At 35.4% G+C, this 20,852-nt stretch overlaps 1 protein-coding gene across 1 annotated transcript in view; it reads left to right on the forward strand.

Moving 5' to 3' along the window:
- ITPR2 (inositol 1,4,5-trisphosphate receptor type 2) overlaps positions 1-20,852 on the forward strand; it is a 425,687-nt gene that overhangs the window by 281,557 nt on the left and 123,278 nt on the right. Inside the window, exons 38-44 of the mRNA XM_070410528.1 lie at positions 4,962-5,074; positions 6,049-6,232; positions 11,013-11,196; positions 12,112-12,368; positions 15,074-15,274; positions 15,768-15,878; positions 19,538-19,633. Coding sequence (XP_070266629.1) covers positions 4,962-5,074; positions 6,049-6,232; positions 11,013-11,196; positions 12,112-12,368; positions 15,074-15,274; positions 15,768-15,878; positions 19,538-19,633 — 1,146 coding nt within the window. The remainder of the gene's footprint in view (positions 1-4,961; positions 5,075-6,048; positions 6,233-11,012; positions 11,197-12,111; positions 12,369-15,073; positions 15,275-15,767; positions 15,879-19,537; positions 19,634-20,852) is intronic.

A 20,852-nucleotide genomic window follows, 5' to 3' on the forward strand; every position in this document is an offset into this window, starting at 1 on the left:
GATTCTCACTGTATGAAAACTGGGGAAAAGCATCAGGAGAAGGTGTTGGCCTATACTCCTTGGAATCAGTGACCAAGAAATTCAAACCATTAGACAGCTACGTTATAGGGAGATTAGTCACCTTTTCCCAGAGGAGTTCCTTGAAGATGTAGTTGATTATAATGATGGACCTAATGCAATTCCATTAGGACACAGCTGTTACAATGATTTATTCAAAATTAAAAATGTAGCTTTTTACCCCTGGGAATTCAAATGAGGAAAAATATCTAATCAGACATGCTGGCTTTAAATGAAAAGGGTATGGAAACAGCAATTAGGCTAATAGTACCAAGTTTAATGTTAAAAGACTATGTGAGGTCTTCAGGCACATGTGATCGCGCCCTTGAAGGTGTTGTCCAAGGTTATTCGTAGCTAATCTTTGGTCTTTGAGGGGAAACCCTAAGTTAAGCATCTTTAATTTGCAATTTTTATTACCTTTTGAATTTTTTAGTTGAGGACTCGGTTTTCTAGGATTCTGGTTGTGGTATCATATTTTGATGATGACTAGATTGTCCACAATGGGAAAAAATATTATGTTAGTGTATAAGTTTCCCAGGGGCAAAGAAGCAGATTAGTTCACATTGCTGAAATATTCACTGTCAACACTGTTACCTCCTATTAAGGCGAACAGTGTCGTGCTCTCTCAAGAATCAAAGAAAATATTTCATCCTTTCTAAGACTAATACATTTTTTATCTTTTCTGTCCACCAAAATCCCTAATTTCTAAGCTTCTTAATTTTTGATCCATTGGAGTTGGTGCAGCAGGAAGTGGTCAGGATAAAAGCTGTCCTCCCAGATATTCACAAACTGTCAGCATTACTTCTCTGGCCACAGAAGATGTCTTTTTATGGAGATGTTTTGTTGTAATTTCAGAAGGTGATTGTTAGTTATCCTGGCTCCATTACACTTAGCACATCTGGGATGTGTTCACATCAAGACATTGGCTAAAGGCTGTGTCTTGTGGCCTGGAATTGACTGTGATATGGAAAACACTGGAAAGGACTTTTTTTTTTCCTTCTACTTGGTCTAATCCAACAAAGACACCTTCGCTGGGAAGCCCAGTTGGGAATTCATTTTGGAATTGAAGAGCGAGTACAGAAGTCAAACTTCTCAATTGTTGTAGAATTCTTTTCAAAATGGCTTTATATGCTTTGAGTTCTTCCCCAAATTTCTGCCATGGCAATCATAGCTCTGAGACAATAATTTACAACCCTGGCACCGGAATTTCTGACAGTGGTCCTACAATCACTTGATTTGAGTGTAAGGAATTTGTGGTAAGGACTTGCATCTGTGTTCTCAGCACTGTAACCCATCACAGAGAGTGGAGGCATTAAGAAGGCCCAGGACAAGTTGGAACACTGTTTGCCTCTCACCCCTCAAGTCAGAACTTGATATTTGCCAAAAGAAATCAGTTCTGCTAAACTTGTGATATAGCAATATCTAAAGGTTTCTAGTCTTAAATGAGGGCGATTAAGTCACACAGAACATAATCTTGTTCTATCTGAACCTATTCTTTGTTCATTTTCAACACCAGTTATGGAGTTTGAACCAAGGTAGAATTTCTTCCACGTTAGTTGAAATTGTAAGGAACATTTTATATAGTGAAGTGTATGCATATTAGCTAATGAGTACATACTTCCAAGGACTGATTAACAGTGGACAAATTAGGATTTGGGGGTAGTTTATTATTTATTATTTTTGCCATTTTCCTAGTATATTAGAATTTATTTTACTTTTGTTGGAAGGTTTGCTATAAAGTGAGAAAGTGTGTACGAAAGCACTTTGTGAATTAGAAATGATCTGGATAATATTAATACCAACAACAATCATGTCAACTTTACATAACTTATAAAGCACTTATTGTGTACCAGGGACTGTTTTATATACTTTGTATATTTTCACCTATTTGATCGTGACAGGAAACCAATGAGGGTAAGTGATATGAGTATTCCATTTAATAATTCTGGGACTGAGGGACAGAGTGGTAAAGTAACTTGCTTAAGATCATCCAGTTAGTATGTGGTGTAGAGGGATTGGAACCCAAGGCAGTGTGGCTCCGGAGTTAAGAACCCAGATATGGGGAACCCACTCCCCTTTCTATGCCATTGCCATAGCCTACAGTTAGAAAATACATGCTTCTCACTAGGCTGGGATTGGATGAGAAGAGTGTTGCTCATTTGATTTTGACGTGATTGAATTTGATAAGTACCTGTGATTTTACTTTATGCGCCCGAAGAGAATGTAGCAATAATGATAAATAGCATGTTTTTCAAAAATTTGATATTGCACAGTTCCACTCTGTGGCTGGTTTCAAGCAACTTTATTCTTCTAGCAATATAACAGGCATTTTTTAAAGCAAAGGGTAAATTGCGGTTTTCTATTTCTCCATTTTAAAAGAAAATAAACTATTCTTTGTTTATCCCTTGGTTGGGTTTGTGGTGAGAAGTGGTTAAAGTCTTTCTTACGGAGAATCAACAGGGAGCTAGTTTTCAAGGACCCCAGCCTCTGGCTAGTCACAGCAGGTTCTCTTCTAGACAGTGACACTGACTTGTGCAATTTCAAGGAAAACAGGCCTGGACAGCTGGGCCAGTGTATCTTACAGGCTCAGGGTGATAAGCAATACATTGGTCTGTAGAGGTGAGAACTGTGATTAGTGCAACAAACTGAACTACCCTTTAAAGAAATTTAGTTCTTCAGTTCATTTTTCTCCACAACTTACTTCGATCCCATAGTTTCTGGGTCTGAAACTCTCTTATAGCATCTCTTTCTACTGTGATGAGATACATAGTAAAAGCTCATTTGACTCCAAAGAAATGTTTTGTTTTGTTTTTCCCTCCCCTTTTGGAAGGTCATTCTTTGGCCAGATGAAACTAATTCAACTCATAAGACTTTCCCTTAAAAGAAAAAAGGAAACACTTTTCATTTCTGGTCTTCTCCAGGCACCTCTCTTAGGTTTTGTAAGGGGTAGTAGAGTTGTATTCATTGGTGGAATCAGCTGTTACATCTCACTATTTCTTCCAAGTCCAGTCATCACCTTTATTCACTACTCCCCTATATAGATCAGTCTTAACGGAAGTAAACATGAAATAGGAAGCCATCATAAATGTTTGTGTTCTAAGACCTTAAGTATCAATAAATAAAAGTTGCTATAAAGATAAACAACTCAAGACACTTTTGAGTGTCTGTTAAAATTCACTGTGACATTTGGGATGGATGTGTTGCACACTGGCTGTGCACAGGATGGCTTTCCTCTGGTGGTCACATGGGTTAATGGGAGGTGTACATGTAAAGCCTCTTCAGAGTCCACTGTTTCCTCTTCTGTGCTTCCACAGGGCCTTGCATGCCTCTCTATTTTGGAATTGTAAACTCCTGGAGGGGAGGGCTATATCTTATTCACTTACAGTAGTTCCCAAAACACAGTAGGTACTTAATGAATATTTGTAGAATGAAGAGAGAAGGTAGGATGTGTCCATCAGTAAGATAGAGGAGCTTTTTAGGCAAAGTGTATGAGGTGAACAAAGAGAAAGACTTAGAAAACTGTGGTAAGAAATCATCGCATAGTTCACTTTGGTTAATAAAGGCGCTATTGGAAACTACAGTTGAAAAGATAGAATAGGCAGGATTTCATAAACCATTGACAAGTTGGGGGAGGGTTAGGACTAGTAAATGATCCCTTAAGTTTGCAGCCTGAATGACCAGAATTATTGTGATCTCCTTAACGTAAATGGAAATTGAAAAGAGAACAAGTTTAGGAGAGAAGGACTGGTCTGTAGGGAAAAATTGAGTTCGAGGTGCCAGCAGAACCTCCAGATGTTCTAAGGAATTCTAAGTGGAAACGGGACGAGACGCTTAGGAGAGCAAGGTCAAGGCTGGAGGAAGCACATTTGGCAGTCAGACCTGCAGAAGGGATTGTGCAACTGAGGATCAGACAAAATTGCCGACGGGGGAGAGGGAAGTTGAGGAGAGGAGGAAAACATGAGAACTGAGGACAAAATCTTAAGGGCTTGAGAAAGAAGAATAACCAAAGCATGAAAGAGAAGGAGCAATGAGAGCCACTTGTCACAGCAGGCAGGGAGGCGTAGTTGGAAGGGGGCGTGCAGCAAAGTGTAGAAAAATAGCCTAGATTTGCAGTCAAGAACTGAGTTCAGGTCTTGCTCTCAATCTGTTAGCTGCATAAGGTGCAGCTAATTACATAGACTCTTGGGCATAGTTTCCATATCTGCATGATGGGAATAGTACCTCAGTAATCGAGGTGATCATTTAAATAGTTTAAACAAGTATTCTTTAAAAATACTTTTTAAATTACTCTTCTCTATTAAAATAATAATAGATAATACAGTGGAAGATTTGGAGTTATCTGTATTGCTTAAGTACATGTGAATGACTATATCACAAAATATATTGTTTTAAAAATGTCTTGTAACCAGTACAAAATTGAAAACTTAGGAATTTTTAAATTGCATATTTTATAAAGGAATATACTGTGTTTTTTACCCACTGTCTTTTTTTAATAAAGCTCTTGGAGATTAGATATAATTTACTATCTTACTAAGCTCATCTAATTAAGGTCTTGCTTTCTAATTCTTAGGGTGTTTATCTATTTCTCTTCAGGTGCCACGAATATTCTGACCAACACTGGGACCCTAAGCTTTTGAAGCACCCCAAATTTATAGCACTTGTGATTTTCTTAGTACAGTCTATTGAAAAATACTGTATTTTAGTCTCTATTTCTGTGAGAAGCAAATTGTTATTTTATTGGGAAATATTTGCAAAATTTTGCCTCCAAAAATCTTATGCAGTATAAAATTGTTTCCACATCTCAACATTATTGATGAAATGCATTTAAGTTGCACTTTAATGCACTGATATTTTTCTCTTTTATTAGACAAAGAAACAATAACCAACACTTTTTTTTTTTTTAGGGTAACACATTAAGAAAAATACTCCTGAATCGATACTTTAAAGGTGATTATGGAGTTGGTATAAATGGACACCTTTCCGGAACCTACGGCAAATCTGCACCAGGGGGAGGCAAGTCTCACCATTTTTCTTCATTTAAAAATTCTCATCAAATCTTCAGCCGGTACTCTCATATTTCACTTAAAATAGCACAAATATAAAAATTTCATTTATAAAGCACTATTATGAGCCGTGAAAAAAAGGAGGAAATACTGCTATCTGCAACAACATGGATAGACCTCAAGGGCATTATGCTAAATGAAATAAGTCAGTCAGAGAAACACAAATACTGTGTGATCTCGCTATGTCTAATCTAAAAAACAAAACCCATGGGAACAGGTGAGATCTGTGGTTGCCAGAGGTGTCTATAGGGGAATTAAATACAGTGTTCAAAAGGTACAAACGTTCAGTTAAAAAAATAAATCCTGGGGATGTAATATACAACACAATGGCTATACTTAACAATGCTATATTGTATAGTTGAAAGTTGCTAAGAGAGTAGACTCTAAAAGTTTTCTTCACAAGGACAAAATTTTAATTATGTGAAGTGAAGAAAGTTAACTAATATTTTTATGGTTTTCACTTTGCAATAATACATATATCAAATCATTATGTTGTGTACCTTAAGCTTATATGTCCATTATATCTCAATAAAACTAAAAAAATCAATGAAAAGCACTATTAAGAACCATTCTGCCATTTCAGGTTCATAAAATGATGGATTTGAACATTAGTATTAATTTTGTCTTTTAACTTTGTAAAGTAAACTAAGTTATAATTTCTTAATATGTAAATTAAAGATAAAAGTCCAGCTAGTTTTCTTTTTCAAAAGTAGTTTTAGTCAGAGAAATAATTTACAGATGGTATACATTTCATTAAAAGTTATGTTTTTATAAACTTGATTTTTAAAAATCTGAAGCTTATATTGTATTTAACTTTGTAGGCAAAGAGTACCAATTTTAAATATTCATAAGGTCTAAGAATTTCAAAACCTTATATGTTAATAATGTCTGTAATTAAAATTTATTTATATCTTCTAATCGCAGGAAGCTTTTCTGGGCAGGATTCAGATAAGACAGGGATATCAATGTCAGATATTCAGTGTCTACTGGACAAAGAAGGTGCATCTGAACTTGTCATCGATGTTATAGTGAACACCAAAAATGACAGAATTTTTTCCGAAGGCATTTTACTTGGCATTGCCTTGCTGGAAGGAGGAAATACACAAACTCAGGTACCTGCTCATCATGATGAGCGTTACATCTGTTATTTGTGTTTCTTATTGATTTGTCATAGAAACCAAGGGAAAGTAATGCATTTTCTTTTAGCTTCTCATGACTGCACACATATATAAACCAGTCTTGTATACCCTTTTCCTTATAAATATATTTGATTTGCTATAGAAACTATGGAGCTTTGCAAATTATGCAGTGAAGCAGAACATTCCCTAGAAGTAGCCTCCCTAACATTATACCAGAAATTCTGAATTGCTTAGGGAAATTTTAGGCTGACACCCAGCAGATAAAAGCGACATTTGACTCATCTACGAAGTAAATGTTGAGATAATAAACATAAACTCCTCCCACAGTATTTGGCATTATAGCAGGACTCAGTAACATTCCCCACCCATCTCCACACATCCCTCCCTTATATATTGTTAGAAGTTCAGAGCAGTAACATACTGTTGCCCCTAATCTCCTAGTGCTCAGTACCCTGATGTGGCTGAGTAGGTGAATTTTTTACTAGCAGGGCGAGAACCATTTCATTTGTCCATTCAGCTCAGGGCAGGGTGATTTGAAAGTCATCATTCATCAATTTGGTGCTCTACTGCAGCAAACAATATGCTCGCCTGCATGTGAGGCTCAGACCACTATTCCGAAGGGACCATTTTCACTTTGAAACTCCTGCCAAGTTTCCCTGGGCGCCCCCCCCCCCCCCACCCCCGATGCAAAGGCAGAGCAGAGCATGCTGGTGAGCCTGAGAACTGGGAAGTGCTCATAGGGGAGGCTCCTCCTCCTCCTAGTCCTGCCACTCACTACCTGCTCTTTCTAGGTTTGCCTTTGTCAGAGAAGGAAACTATGCTCTCACCTAATTAGAAATTCCAGAATTCGTTGTTCCTATTCATGGCAAGTAGAAGTCACATCTAATTAAGAACTAGGATATTGTCCTTTATTTAGCGATCAAATACAAGGAACAATAGGAATTTTATGATATGGCAAAGCCAATAAGAGGGGGCTTTAGATATAAGGGCCTCATGAACAGCAAACAGCACGATGACCAAAACACAGCCTTAAAACACTGATACTTCTTAGTTAGAAAACAAGTCTAGTAAATTATGGATCCTTAAAGGTTGAGACCACATGCTTTGAATACCTTCTGTCTGGTATCATGTCTGGCCTAATCTAGGGGTTAATAAGTGGACAGGAGTGATGGCTCTATGAATGAATGGGTCTTCACAAAGTTTTCTTTATCTGGCAATCACTCCTTTATCTGAGATCCCATAGCACTTATTTATTTAATACTCACTTGGTACTTTTTTCCAGCACAAATTCTTCTGAGGGAAGTTAGTGGTGTGCAAGGGGTGGGGGTGGCAGGATTTAAGTGGTTGTTTTTTTTTTACAATTGTCTTTCTTTTACAACCAGATATTCAGCTTGGATTTTCTAGAGAAATTTGTCTAGACAACTCTATAATGTTAGATGTAGATTATCCAGAGAATGAAAGTGAAAGATTTTAGGGACATCTTTAGGTAGAAGAAATCCTTGGGATTATAGTACTTTCTCAATTCCTGCTTCTGGGCTACTGAGGGTCATTAGATGGGATTATCTTAGTTTTTTGTTATTTGTATGACATCTTGCCTCTCCAGTTCAATTTCATCTTTCTTAAAGTAGGGGATCATGTTCTAGTGCTTTATATCCATCAAAAAATATTTGTTAATGAAAGAGCATTAAATTATTTTGTATGTGAAAACCTTCTAAGATGGGTTATGACAGTTTCATTTACCAGCTTTACCCTATTCAGATTTCTCATGTATCCACACGATTGTACAACCCAGAAGTCAGCTGAGTGTTTCTGGCTCGAAGAAGTCTAGTTGAGGTCAACTGGAATCCTAATCCTTCCTCTTTAGCAGTCTAAAACTCATGACTCTCCCAGACTTCTGCTAGTCTCTGTGGGGTTGCACATTCTCACAGACTTCTTAGCAACTAATGTCTTGCTTTCTTAGTTCATGGGTTCTCTTGATACCTCTATACCTGTGGTACTGAGACAGGACTCTGATTCCTCTCCTAGCTACATAAGTCAATTTATATGTGGAATATACTTTATTAAAGATTGGTTGAGGGGGAGGGTAGATAATACCTCCTAAATATCAGGCACTGTTCTTACTGCTTTACATGTATTAACTTGGTTAATCCTTACAACAATCTATTAGGTAACTTTTATATTATCTCATTTTACCAAAGAAGAATCTGAGATAAGTGGTTTAAATTTCTTATCCAGGATCACATGGCTAGTTAGAAATAGGGTCAGGATTCAAACCCATGAAGTCTGGCTCCAGAGTCTATGTTCTTAACCACTACAAACATCTCCTTTCTATTAAGTTGTTGTTGTTTTTTTTAAATCCTCACCCAAGGATATTTTTCCATTGAGTTTTAGAGAGAGTGAAAAAGAGAGGGAAAGATAGAAACATCGATGTGAGAGAAACACATCGATTGGTTGCCTCCTGCATGAGCCTCAACTAGGGCCCAGGCAAGCGAGGAGCCTGCAACCAAGGTATGTGCCCTTTACTGGAATTAAACCTGGGACCCTTTGGTCTGCAGGCCAATGCTCTATCCACTGAGCCAAACTCGCTAGGGCAACATCTCCTTTCTAAAATAACCTTTTACCTCCTCACTCTTGGGAAATTTCTCTGACTGATTCACCCTATATCATGCCCTAGTCTTATTCTCTCTCTCCAGTTCCTCACTTCATTCCCTTTCTCTGCCCTCCTATATCTAGTCTCCCCTCTCCTTCTTGGGGGAAAGTACTTCCTCTGTCACTCATCCATCACCCTTCACTCCTGAAAAATACCTTAGAGTTTCCTTATACTCTATGCAGCTTATGGAGGCAGTTTCCTAGTCAAAAACCATATATTTAGTAAGAGAAACCCTTATGCTAACTGTTGAGATTATATACACATATATAAAGCACACTTATTATCTTTGTTAAAATCATAATGTTAGATTTGTAGAGGCCTGGTTTAAAAAAGGGGTGTGGTCTGTGTAAATAATTTGCAGTTTTGAGCTTAAGAAGTTACTTGATAAATTTACTGATTTAGAATGAGGGAATCTAGGTTTAAATCCTTGCTCCACTGCTTACCAGTTACATAATATTGGGCAATTCACTTGTCTTTACTAAGTATCATTTTTTAAATCTATAAAGTTGAAATAAGAACACTGTCTATTCATCACACAGTTGAAAGTATCAAAGAGATAATATATGTCAAGGAACTATATAAATTATAAATCTTTGTTTTAATAAAGCCATGAAGTTCCTACAACTTCCTCATTAATATATTACATTCCCCTTCAACCTCTAACTCCATTATATTGAAAATATTAGGGTTTAAGCACCAGCTTAATTTGTGGGACTGTAAGGTCTGTGAATGCTACATTTATCCTTTGAATTAGCAGAACCAGCTCAACTGTTTCACTCTAGTTGCTATGGTTACTGTGGATTTTTGGCCTGTTTTTCTTGAGGGGTTGCTAGCCTTCTGCTTAGGAGCTTCCCCTTGCAGATATGAAGCCAACTTCCAAAGCCTCATACACCATTCGGTGACTATACATTGTCGATATCGATAATTTCAGGACAGGCAACCGTGTCAAGACCTGATGTCATTAGAGTCTCACCTAAGTTTCACGGTTCCAGGCATTCCTGCAGGAAAGCATATCTGCAGAGCCAAACTCCCCCAAATTGGCTGTTTAGATTAGTTGGATTATGCTCAACTCTACTTGATCTGGAAATTGTTGCTTTTTCATAAGTTTTCTTCACACTGTTTCTCAGCGAGGTTATATAACTCTAGGGCTATTATCTTACTTAATTTTTTACTTTATTTCTCTTGTGTTGTGTCCAGCCCATGGTTTTAGTATTAATAATTTTTAATCTCCCCACCCAGTGCCAGTTCTAACTTCTCTAGAGTGTATCATCTTTCCTTTCTCCTACCTCTTCTAGATGCTTCCCTAAGTCACTCAGCAGAAAGTGATTAGGGCAGATACTTCCAAGGTTCAGTATTTCCACCTCTCACCAAGATATATTTTAATCATATTTTTGGTATTGAATCCTTTCTACATCATTACAAACCATAAAGCAGAATTTATTTTATGGTGGGCTTGTCCTGGAACCCATGCAAAGCAATGTAGCTTAATGGAGTATCAAAGGACTTAGTGCCTATTTATCAGTGCATTCCTGCGAGTGAGGTTACCATGGTAACATATTCTTAATTAAATGTACTGTAATTTAGATAAAAGGAAAACAACTCTTTGCAATTCTCCATAAACTCATTTGCACAGGGTGATCATTGGATTAGTGGCTGGTTTCTTCTCTAGATTTCAAACTCATGAGGGCAGGGACTGTGTTTGTTGTCCCTTTTCATTCTGTCTCTAGTGCTAGCATAGGGCCTGGTACGTAGTAGGCACTCAATGAATAAATGTTGAACCAGTACATGACTTTATAATAACATAAAAATCAAAGAACTTTGCATACAACTTCTTATAGTGCCTTTGTAATTTTTAAAAATAAATAGGATGAATTAAATAGCATATGAAAATATGTTGGAAAGTGCTAAGCAAATACAAGATATTATTAGTATACGTTAAAGATTACAGGAGACTGGCAAAAGCTGTCAATTTATTATTTATGAAATGAAAGAGGGTAGCACATTAAATGTGTGCTTTCATTTAGAATCCTTATGTTTATTTCAAGCATAAAAACACTTTTTCTCTGTTTGGGTATTGATATCTCAAAATATTTTTTCTTGCAGTATTCTTTCTACCAGCAGTTGCATGAACAAAAAAGGTCAGAAAAATTCTTCAAAGTTCTATATGACCGAATGAAGGCTGCTCAGAAAGAGATAAGATCAACTGTGACAGTGAATACCATAGACTTAGGTAACAAAAAAAGGGATGATGACAATGAATTGATGACATCTGGTCCACGAATGAGAGGTAAAGAAATATTTGATTATTTGGGAGAGTAGAAGGAGAGAAAAGAGGCTAACACAGTGTTTAGATCTCACTTGCCTTTGTCATCTCACTTGTCTTAGTCTAATTATCTCAACTGTGGCTCTGAATATGGAGTTCCTTCCTTAAATTATTATGGTGATGGTGTTGACCTTGAAGCAACTCTGCAGGACCGAACTCAAACAATGCATTATTAATGCAAAGCAATTACAGCAGATCTTTGAATATCTTTGTTTTATTCTAAGTAGATCCTTTCATTATAACATCGATGAGATGCCAGAGGAACTTAACTCTTATTTATATTATTTAGCCTATGGTAAAATTGGTTTTGTTCAACATCATTTTGCTTGAAGTCACAGAACCTGTGGGTGGCATTAAGGGAGGACCTACTGTAGTGATACGAAGATGTTTGATTTCATTGTGGGAGGCATGGTAAAAAAACAACTGCCCCAAACCTTCTGAGAATTAATGAAATTTCTAATTTAAGAACAGAAATTATAGCACTGATTCTAAAGAAAGATTCTTGGTTTTTCAAATAATAAAGTCATCTGTGCAGTAAATACAAATCATAAGAAATTAACATTTTGAAGTCTGCCATATTTTCCCACCTTTTTGTACTAGTATTCATGAGTTCTCATATTTTATTTATCAGAAAGACATGAACCCTTCTAAAACTGGCTAAGCATTAAGACCTGATTTTAATGTCCCAGGGCAAATTCAATTTTTTTAGTTGTTGACTCACATTCCTATGGGGAAATTATTGCACCTCTTGTCAGGTGATTTTTATTCAATTGTTAGAGAAATTGCACCTCTTGTCAGGTGATTTTTATTCAATTGTTAGAGAAATTGTTAGCAAAAGGAAATTAATTTAGAACTGTAAGAGTGCTGCTTTGTTTTCAGTAAGAGATTCATCACTACATTTAAAAGAGGGAATGAAAGGGCAATTAACAGAAGCTTCTTCAGCAACATCCAAAGCGTACTGTGTATACAGAAGAGAAATGGATCCAGAAATAGACATTATGTGCACGGGATCAGAAGGGAGCAACGCCGAGGACAAGTCTGCAGAGGAAGTGACGATGAGTCCTGCAATTGCCATCATGCAGCCGATCCTGAGATTTCTTCAGTTACTATGTGAGAATCACAACCGGGAACTGCAGGTATTGTTCTAGTTTGTGTAAAAGCTGAGAAAACAGCCTGCGGTTATAAGTAATTAAACTCGGATAAAAATAACAAGTGGTTTGGGAGAGTGTTTTGGAGAGATAATCAATACAGCCAATAGTGCTCTTCTGAAATGGAGAGAAACTTTTGTATCTGAGTGATGAAACATGAAAGGAAAATCCCTTTATGGAGGAAAAGTCGGGCTGGTCAAGTTTCATTCTTTGCATCCTCAGCTCCTATCTTTGTAACTTCAGTGAGCATCATCTAATCCTAGTATTCTGGTATTTGTTGAGTAAAGTCACATTTGCTCATCTCTGCCTTCCTGGTGTATAGATTTCAGTGCATTTCATCATTTACAGTCTATTTCTTGAGTGAGGATATAGACTACATTTATATGTCTTTATTAGAAGTAGAGTTAACATAGGAGAGGGTTTTTTACAACAGTGGAAGTCGATACCTTTGTAAATTAATATAGTCCTGCTCTTATATCTTCTTTGGTACATTTTCCTTTGTCAGATAGATTAACTTAGGGGTGCCTAGGAATTTTGGCTTTTTTTTTGGCATTATTTGTACACACTGCTTACATCACCATGCAAAACCACATGAAAGGTGAAATAGTTTCTAAGAACACATATCCAATATTAGAGAGACAGCAGAGTTTGAAGTTGTTTTCTTTAGTAAGAGTCTAGATCAGCAATTTTCAATGGGTATGTCGTAAGAAGCACGCTGGTGTGCCACAGAAATTTTTAAAACATGAAATACCTGACTATTTAGTCAGGAGCACTGACCTCTTTTCCCTGAGATTGTCAAATTAAAAAAAAAAAGACAACAGCCAACACAATAGCTGTCCAGTGTGAATGAATCAAAATTACCCTTACTTTTTTTTTTGGTCACATCTGCAAAAAAAAAAATAACATTTTTTGGTGTGTTGCAGAATTTTAGTAATTAGTTTATGTGTTCCATGAGATTAAGAAAAAATTGAAAATCACTGGTCTAGACTACAGGTGTTCTGAATTGGTAAGATTTATGTAAATTTAATTGGATATTCTCCAAGGGGATACATCTGGAATTAATGGTAGAAGCCATGGCTCTTGGTGACCACCGCACCACACCTGGGAGAGGGCTGCTGCAGTGCTATAGGCAAAGGCCAGACGCATTATTCCCAGAGGGAGGGCACTGGCTGTGCCTTCATGCTTTTCCTGACCCACCTAGTCTGTCCATGTAGGAAATAGATATATTATGTAGAATCTGTTCAAATATTTCACTGATAGGAGTGTGGGATATAATAGTTTGGAAAATGCTACTTATAAAATAGTTTGTATTTAATAAGAGTAAATGGTGGATTTATCCAATTGCTAATATGTAGAAGCAACCCAACAGAGGAATGGATACATAAAATGTAGTATATACGTAGGATGGAATATTATTTAGCCTTAAAAAATGAAATTCTGACATATGCTACAACATGTATGAATCTTAAGACATTGTGCTAAGTGAAATAAGTCAGTTACAAAATGACAAATACTGTGTGATTCAACTTACATAAAGTACCTAGAGTAGTCAAATCATAGAACAGGAAGTAGAATAGTGGTTGCCAGAGGCTGAGGGAAGGCTGGTGGGGGATTGTTAATAGGTATAGACTTTCAGTTTTACAAAATGAAAAGGGTTCTAGAGACATGGATGGTGATGGTATCTCAGCATTGTGAATATATTTAACACCACTGAACTCTACACTTAAAAGTGATTAAGGTGGTAAATTTGGGTGTATTTTGCCACATGCAAAAAATTGGGGGAAAATTACAAAAACAAACTAAAAGAAAAAAGAATAAGTGGAAGAAATAAATTCAAGCAAATAAATATATAAATATAAGTAATAAATTAAGTTAAAAATTAAAGTTTTTATTTTTGTTTACTCTCTCACCAGGTTTACTCCCCCAAAGAAATTACTGCTAACAATTTGTCTTTCCTTCCAGAAATTTTTATGCACATATAAGCATGTCAACCTTTTCTAAAAGCACATTATATCGTGTTCCTCAACTTGCTTTTTTTTTACTTAGCAGTATATTTTATTGCTAAATCACTTATTACTAGTTTATCTTTATATCAGTACATATTGATGTACCTCATTTTTATAGCTTCACAATATTGCAGCATTTGGATTACTATTATTTATTATGATGGGTATGGTTTGGTTTCCAGTTTTGGCTGTTACAGACAGGGTGCAGTGAGTCTCTTTGTGGAATATATAGAAATAATAACTTTGGGAAATGGAGTTGTAAGTTAACTGAAAATTTCAATAGGTGCTTCCAAGTTGCCCTCCATTTACTGTTTGAAGGTGCACTTTTTATAAGGGGTCATTTACTTGGAAAATTTGATTGTTTCTTTCCTTAATGAACTTCTTTTTAGTTTCCTTTTCCTTCTTCTCTTCCTATTACCTATTATTTAACTCTATATAGTTTCAGGATAATGACATTGAGAAATGCTTGGTAAGAATTATGCTGATAAATATAGATGCTTGAGGAAAAAAAAAACCTAAGAGTCTTCTCTTTTTTTTTCTTAAATCTAGGAGAAATTTAACAAATAGAAACACTTTCTTATATAGAGAAATTCCATTTCACATTGCCACACACACTCACACAGAACTGAAAACAATTACACAGGGATTTTTTTTTAACCCTTAGGTTATATTTTCTTTTGCCTTCAGAACTTCTTGAGGAATCAAAACAACAAAACAAATTACAACCTTGTCTGCGAGACCCTTCAGTTTTTGGACTGCATTTGCGGAAGTACCACAGGTGGCCTGGGCCTGTTGGGTCTCTACATCAATGAGAAGAATGTAGTGCTGGTAAACCAGACTCTGGAAAGTTTGACTGAGTACTGCCAGGGCCCGTGCCATGAAAATCAGGTAACCATGAAAACTGTTCTCCATGCAAAACTATTCCTGACTAATCAGCAAAGGGATCCCATTGTTGAATGAGCCAGCCCTTGTGTACATTTCAAAGATTTTTCTTCTTGTTTTGCCAGATGTTTTTATTTTCCTAACAAAACATATAAGGACTAAATTATAGACCGGCAGATACTATTCCATCTTTTAATTTAATTTCATTGTAAAAGAAATTACGTTTATCTGCATGAAAATGTTCCAGATACAAATCAGACTTATCAGGAAGAGTGAAACATGTTTCTTCATCATTGCTCAGTTTTCATCTCTTAGTGAATCTTCCCAGGATTTGAGGGATAAACTTCCTTTGGCTTGTATGGTTCCACTGAATCCGAAAGTTAAATGTTAGTTATATTTTAAAGGTCAAAAAACTAAGGTGATTCTGTTATTTTATGTCATATGATTTCTAGGTCTTTTATGTTAAAGAGAATTTATTTTGTAACATTTTGTTTTCTAGACATGTATTGCTACTCATGAATCAAATGGAATTGATATTATCATTGCTCTGATCCTAAATGACATAAATCCTCTTGGTAAATATCGAATGGACCTGGTGCTCCAACTAAAGGTAGAGTAAATCCACTATTTAGAGGGGGGAGAAGTGACATTGTTTATATAAAACTCCCTTTCAGAGTTCCTCCAAATCTCCAAGTCGCTCTTGTAGAAACCAAGATATTGTCATATTTTCAGCGAATGAATTGTCAGAACGGACTAGTGAAAGCACCATGCACACGAATTCCTGATAAAATGTCAAATAAACTTTGAGGTAGTGTTCAATTGGAGGGTACTTTCCTGGAAGTTCGTTTAAGTGGTGCTTTGTTTCACTACGTCTCTTCTGTTGTTATTTTATGTTTTTTATTATATAGAAGAGCCAAAGGTGCTGAAACTCTCTGCACCTGTTTGTAAAATTCACCTTGACTTCAGAAATCTAGCTGGCAAGTCACAGCTATTAGACTGTGGAAAAGGAAGGCTGCAGTTTCTTTTTATGGCTCTCTTCCTTCTAAAAGTTGTTTCCTTTTACATTAGAATCTTATTTCCCCCCAAAATTCTATAAGCCATTTCACACTGCCTTTGAGAAGGTACTTTATCTTAAACCGTACACGTACTTCCCAGCAGTTCCATTAATCAGAGCTCAGGAACAAGATGACATTACAAAAAAAAATTCCTTCAATTTTTGTTCGAATGGGAAAAACAAATGAAGGTACACAAGAAACTATATAAATCTGAGATACAAAGGCATGATATTCAGTGGAGGTGAATTATGGAAGGCCACATTATTGTGTTTAGTGTTAAAGAGGTAAACAAATCATTGGTTAAATAACAATTTTCCTGTTAAGACAGATCTGTCGAGTATCATAGCAAATGTAATTTTCACTTTGTATATTTATGGCCAAGAAGAATGATATTTTGATAATTCTGCTACTAAGTATAGATATTGATAGATAACATACATATGTGCTGCTTATGTGAAGATTGTGCTAATGGCTTTTAATAAGAAAATGTTTTACGTTAAGAGGTGAGTTTGTATCCTTTCACTGTTTCCTGTTGCAGTATGTATTGCGTTGGGTCCTTCCATCCATACATTAAAGCAAAGGTGATGCTTGTGTAGATTGAACTTGTGTCCTTTCCCTCATTAGCATCATGCTTCAGATAGTGAAGCCAGCCTAAGCCTACATGGCAGGCAGCTTCATCTGAGTTACTAGAAAAAATGTTTATTTCATCTCAAATTCACCTTTAACCATAATTCATAAAGATATAACATATAAAAGCCTTGGCCTCTGGCTTTTTAAATCCTTTATTAGTCTAAAACTACCCTTTTAAATCTAATGTTTAATTGATATAACTTAATTACTGGATGATTCATCAATTTAAGACTAAGTATAGGCATCCTGATTATGTACAAGCCCAGACCTATGTTAAATAACTAAATGATGGAGTCCGACATAAGAGTACAAAGTTATTCTTAGCTATTTAAATAAAAATGCTTTGTAGAAAAAAGATCATTTAAAATTGTATATATTACTAAGTACAATTTAGGTATACCTCTTCAAAATGTGACAGTTGGATAAATAAGGGTATGTAAAAATGCCAAATGAATGGATTTGACTTGAAATATTTAAAAGTATCATTATCTACCTAAACAATGAGGTGTGTGTACTTTTCTTTAAAAAAAAATGAGGCTTTGACATAATGGCCAATATGACAATATTTATAAGACAGAATGATATGTAGTATCAAATTTTAGGGGGCTTCCCTGGGTAGAGTGCTTTTAATGATAAAATCTAGATAACATTATAGAGAAAAACTACATTTAAAATGGTAAGGTTTTATTTTATATTATTTATATAATTTTTCTTAATTATTTATGATTCTAAGTATACTTATTTCTATATACTCATTTACTATACAATTTTATGAATTTTTTATGCACATGTCTTGCCCTTTACTTTTTAATTTACATTTCCTAACTGATTTGTGACTATTAAGGGCTGAATCAGTAAATAGGTCATTTTGTTTTGTTTTGTTTCAAAGAAAGCCCTCTGTTAACACTAACATGTGCATTTGATTTCTTGGTGTGTATAGGCGTTTGTACTTCCAAATTGATTCAGATTTCAGTAGGTCATTTACAAAATTCTTATTATTCCAACATAGTATGAAAAAGGAGATTGGTTAGAAAAGTACCATAATGCCAATAGCATTCTGAAATTGGATGTATTTTAAAGCTATTATGTATTGGGCCTGCTGAGTGAGGTTCATTAGAGAAAACTGCTATTGTTGCTAAGGTTTTAGCTTTGAATTCTAGGGGTCATTTCAGATCACTCTAAGGATTTGAGCTCTCCTTTCAATCCTGAAATCTTATTTTTTTTAGGTATATTGTTTGTACAGATGGGATGCTACATTATAAAAATGGGTTTTAGGATTGGTATAAATACGTAAAAATTTTAAATGAAACAGAAAAATTAACGCCACTTCCCCCGCAAAATGCTAAAATCTTTTCAGGATGGGTCCATCCATGACATTGATATCATCATCTTTGATAGTCATTTAAAGATAGTCTTTAGATTTTTACTTCTGAAAGAAAAAAAAATAGTTGGATAGAATTTGGTATTAAAAACTGCTCCGTAAAATTAATTTGAACAACTTTAACAAAATCTGTGTAGAGATGGCTGCATACCAAACAGCTGATTCAATTTAAGTTTTCTTCCTGTAAGATGTTAATTTTGAGTCACTGAGAACCACCATAAAGCCATTTGACTCTACTTCTGTGCTCCTATCAAAGATTCTATGTGGAGATTGAGGTATTTTGAACATTACAAAACCACTGTGGAAATATCGCACCAGTAGTTTTTATCATCGTACAATTTGCCACAATTCTAGGGCAGCACTATTGAAAGCAATGTAAAGAAACCTCTTTCTAAATGTTGACAATATTGTGTTTTATGGGTCAACACTTTCTGTAACTCTGTGGTACCTGTTTTGATTGTAAATGAACTGTATCAGAAACATTTTTTTGTATCTATAGGTAAAAATTTTTGAGATAACATATGTATAAACCAACTTAGAAAACCTCAAAGACAACATCAACTATTTTCATTCTTTATTAAACAAAAATAGAAAATATTATTCTTCTATAACCCAGGTGGTAAACATGTTGCTTATATACTGACATACCGTGGGACTAGTTATCTGTAAATTTATATTGTATTTCTAACTCATGAATTTCCAATTTTATAGATTAATTTTCAGTAATTATTTCTTAAATTTAAAATTTTGATTTGATAATGTATTAATGTTTCATGTTAAAATCAATTTACTAAATTCTTTAAATTATATACCATTTATCTGAAATATGTCATTGATACTCGTTCACCTTACTGTCTTGTTAAAATGTCATCATAGAAATGCCCATTAGGAAATAGTGAAAGAATATATGATAATATTTGACTGCATTATATATGAAGTCAGTCTTGTTTTTAAAACATTTTGTACCAGTATTTAAAATATCCCTTGTAACTTCTCTCTCATGATTTATTATTTTTATTTTGTGTTGACAATAAAGTAAAACATCTTATTTAAAAATGCTAATAAGCCAAACCAAATTAGCAGTTTAAAATTCTGTTTGATTTTTTAAAAAATGGTCTTGGTAATCTCAATTAACAAAGGCAGGGGATCGTTAACCCACGAAATCGACTTTTTCTTGTGCACTAACCCAGTCTGTTTCTCCAGAACAATGCCTCCAAGCTTTTGCTGGCCATTATGGAAAGCAGACATGACAGCGAGAATGCAGAAAGAATTCTTTTTAACATGAGACCCAGGGAACTGGTAAGGAAACTTTTGAAACCCATGTTAATAATGTATCACTAAAAGGGATAAGTTTGTAGTGTGCATGTCAAGAAAAAGCCTAGTGACTTTCACTGCTCTACCAAGGCATGACACATTACAAATATCTCAGAAGGCCTCATGAGGGCAGAGGCCAGTGTGATTTGGGTCCTTATCATTTCATTGGTTTATCTACTCTTAGCACTAAACTATCTGCAAAGTCTTTTGACAGGAAAAATAAAAGTTTGCTTTAGTTTCTTTATTGGAATATATGAGGCAGGTATGTGAGAAAAATCTTTGTGCCACTCAGAAATTATGTGTATACCTCTTTCTGAACAATGAAAATAAAATCAATACCTTTTGTACTTGTTTTTATCAGTGAAATATTGCATAATGCTTGTTCTAGAGAAAATCGGAGACTTGATGGGAATTCCACAGAAATCATTAGAGGGCCTTCCAATTGTAGAAGTTATATTTTCCTCCTCATCTGTGACATGGAAATCATGGAGTAATATCACCATACCTTAAAAGCATTGGGTTTCAAAAGCATTGACAACATCCTCAAACCTTATAGCTCGATGCTCCAATGACTAAATCCTAGTCTTACGAGAACCATTGTTGGTGTCATGAGAAAATTCTATGGAAAACATTCTTTTGCTTTCTTTTTAATAGTAAGGAAGGAGCCCTGGCTGGGTAGCTCAGTTGGTTAGAGCGTCATCCCGATATGCCAAGGTTGTAGGTTAGATCTCTAGTCAGGGCACATACAAGAATCAAGCAATGAATGCATAGATAAGTGGAACAACAAACCAATGTTTCTCTCTCTCAAATCAATTAAAAAAATAGTAAGGAATGGAGGCAAGGATGGAAGATAAAGAGAAAAATAAGATACATTTTGATTTACCATATGTATAATGAGAGCCTAGTATCTGCAAGGCAGTGGGTTAAGAGGAGTAAGAAGAGCTTGCGTTAGTTTGTATATTGGGATATATTAGGAAGATATGTAAAAAATGTTTGTATCCCTCAAACATTATATATTTTCTGAACAATAAAAATTGATATTGTATTTATGGTTAAAAGGGGCAATGGGTTATATATTTATTCAAGAACAGCACTGTACAATAGCCCGTTGAAAATACTGTTTTCTCTGCCTACAACACATTGATCTCATCATCCACTTCCTCCTTATGGCCCACCCTCAACCTCTTGACTGAGTTAGTGCCCA

This window comes from Myotis yumanensis, unplaced genomic scaffold (genome assembly GCF_028538775.1).
Source record: "Myotis yumanensis isolate MYYU_CA2020_CCGP unplaced genomic scaffold, mMyoYum1.0.hap1 SCAF_3, whole genome shotgun sequence".
NCBI lineage: Eukaryota > Metazoa > Chordata > Mammalia > Chiroptera > Vespertilionidae > Myotis > Myotis yumanensis.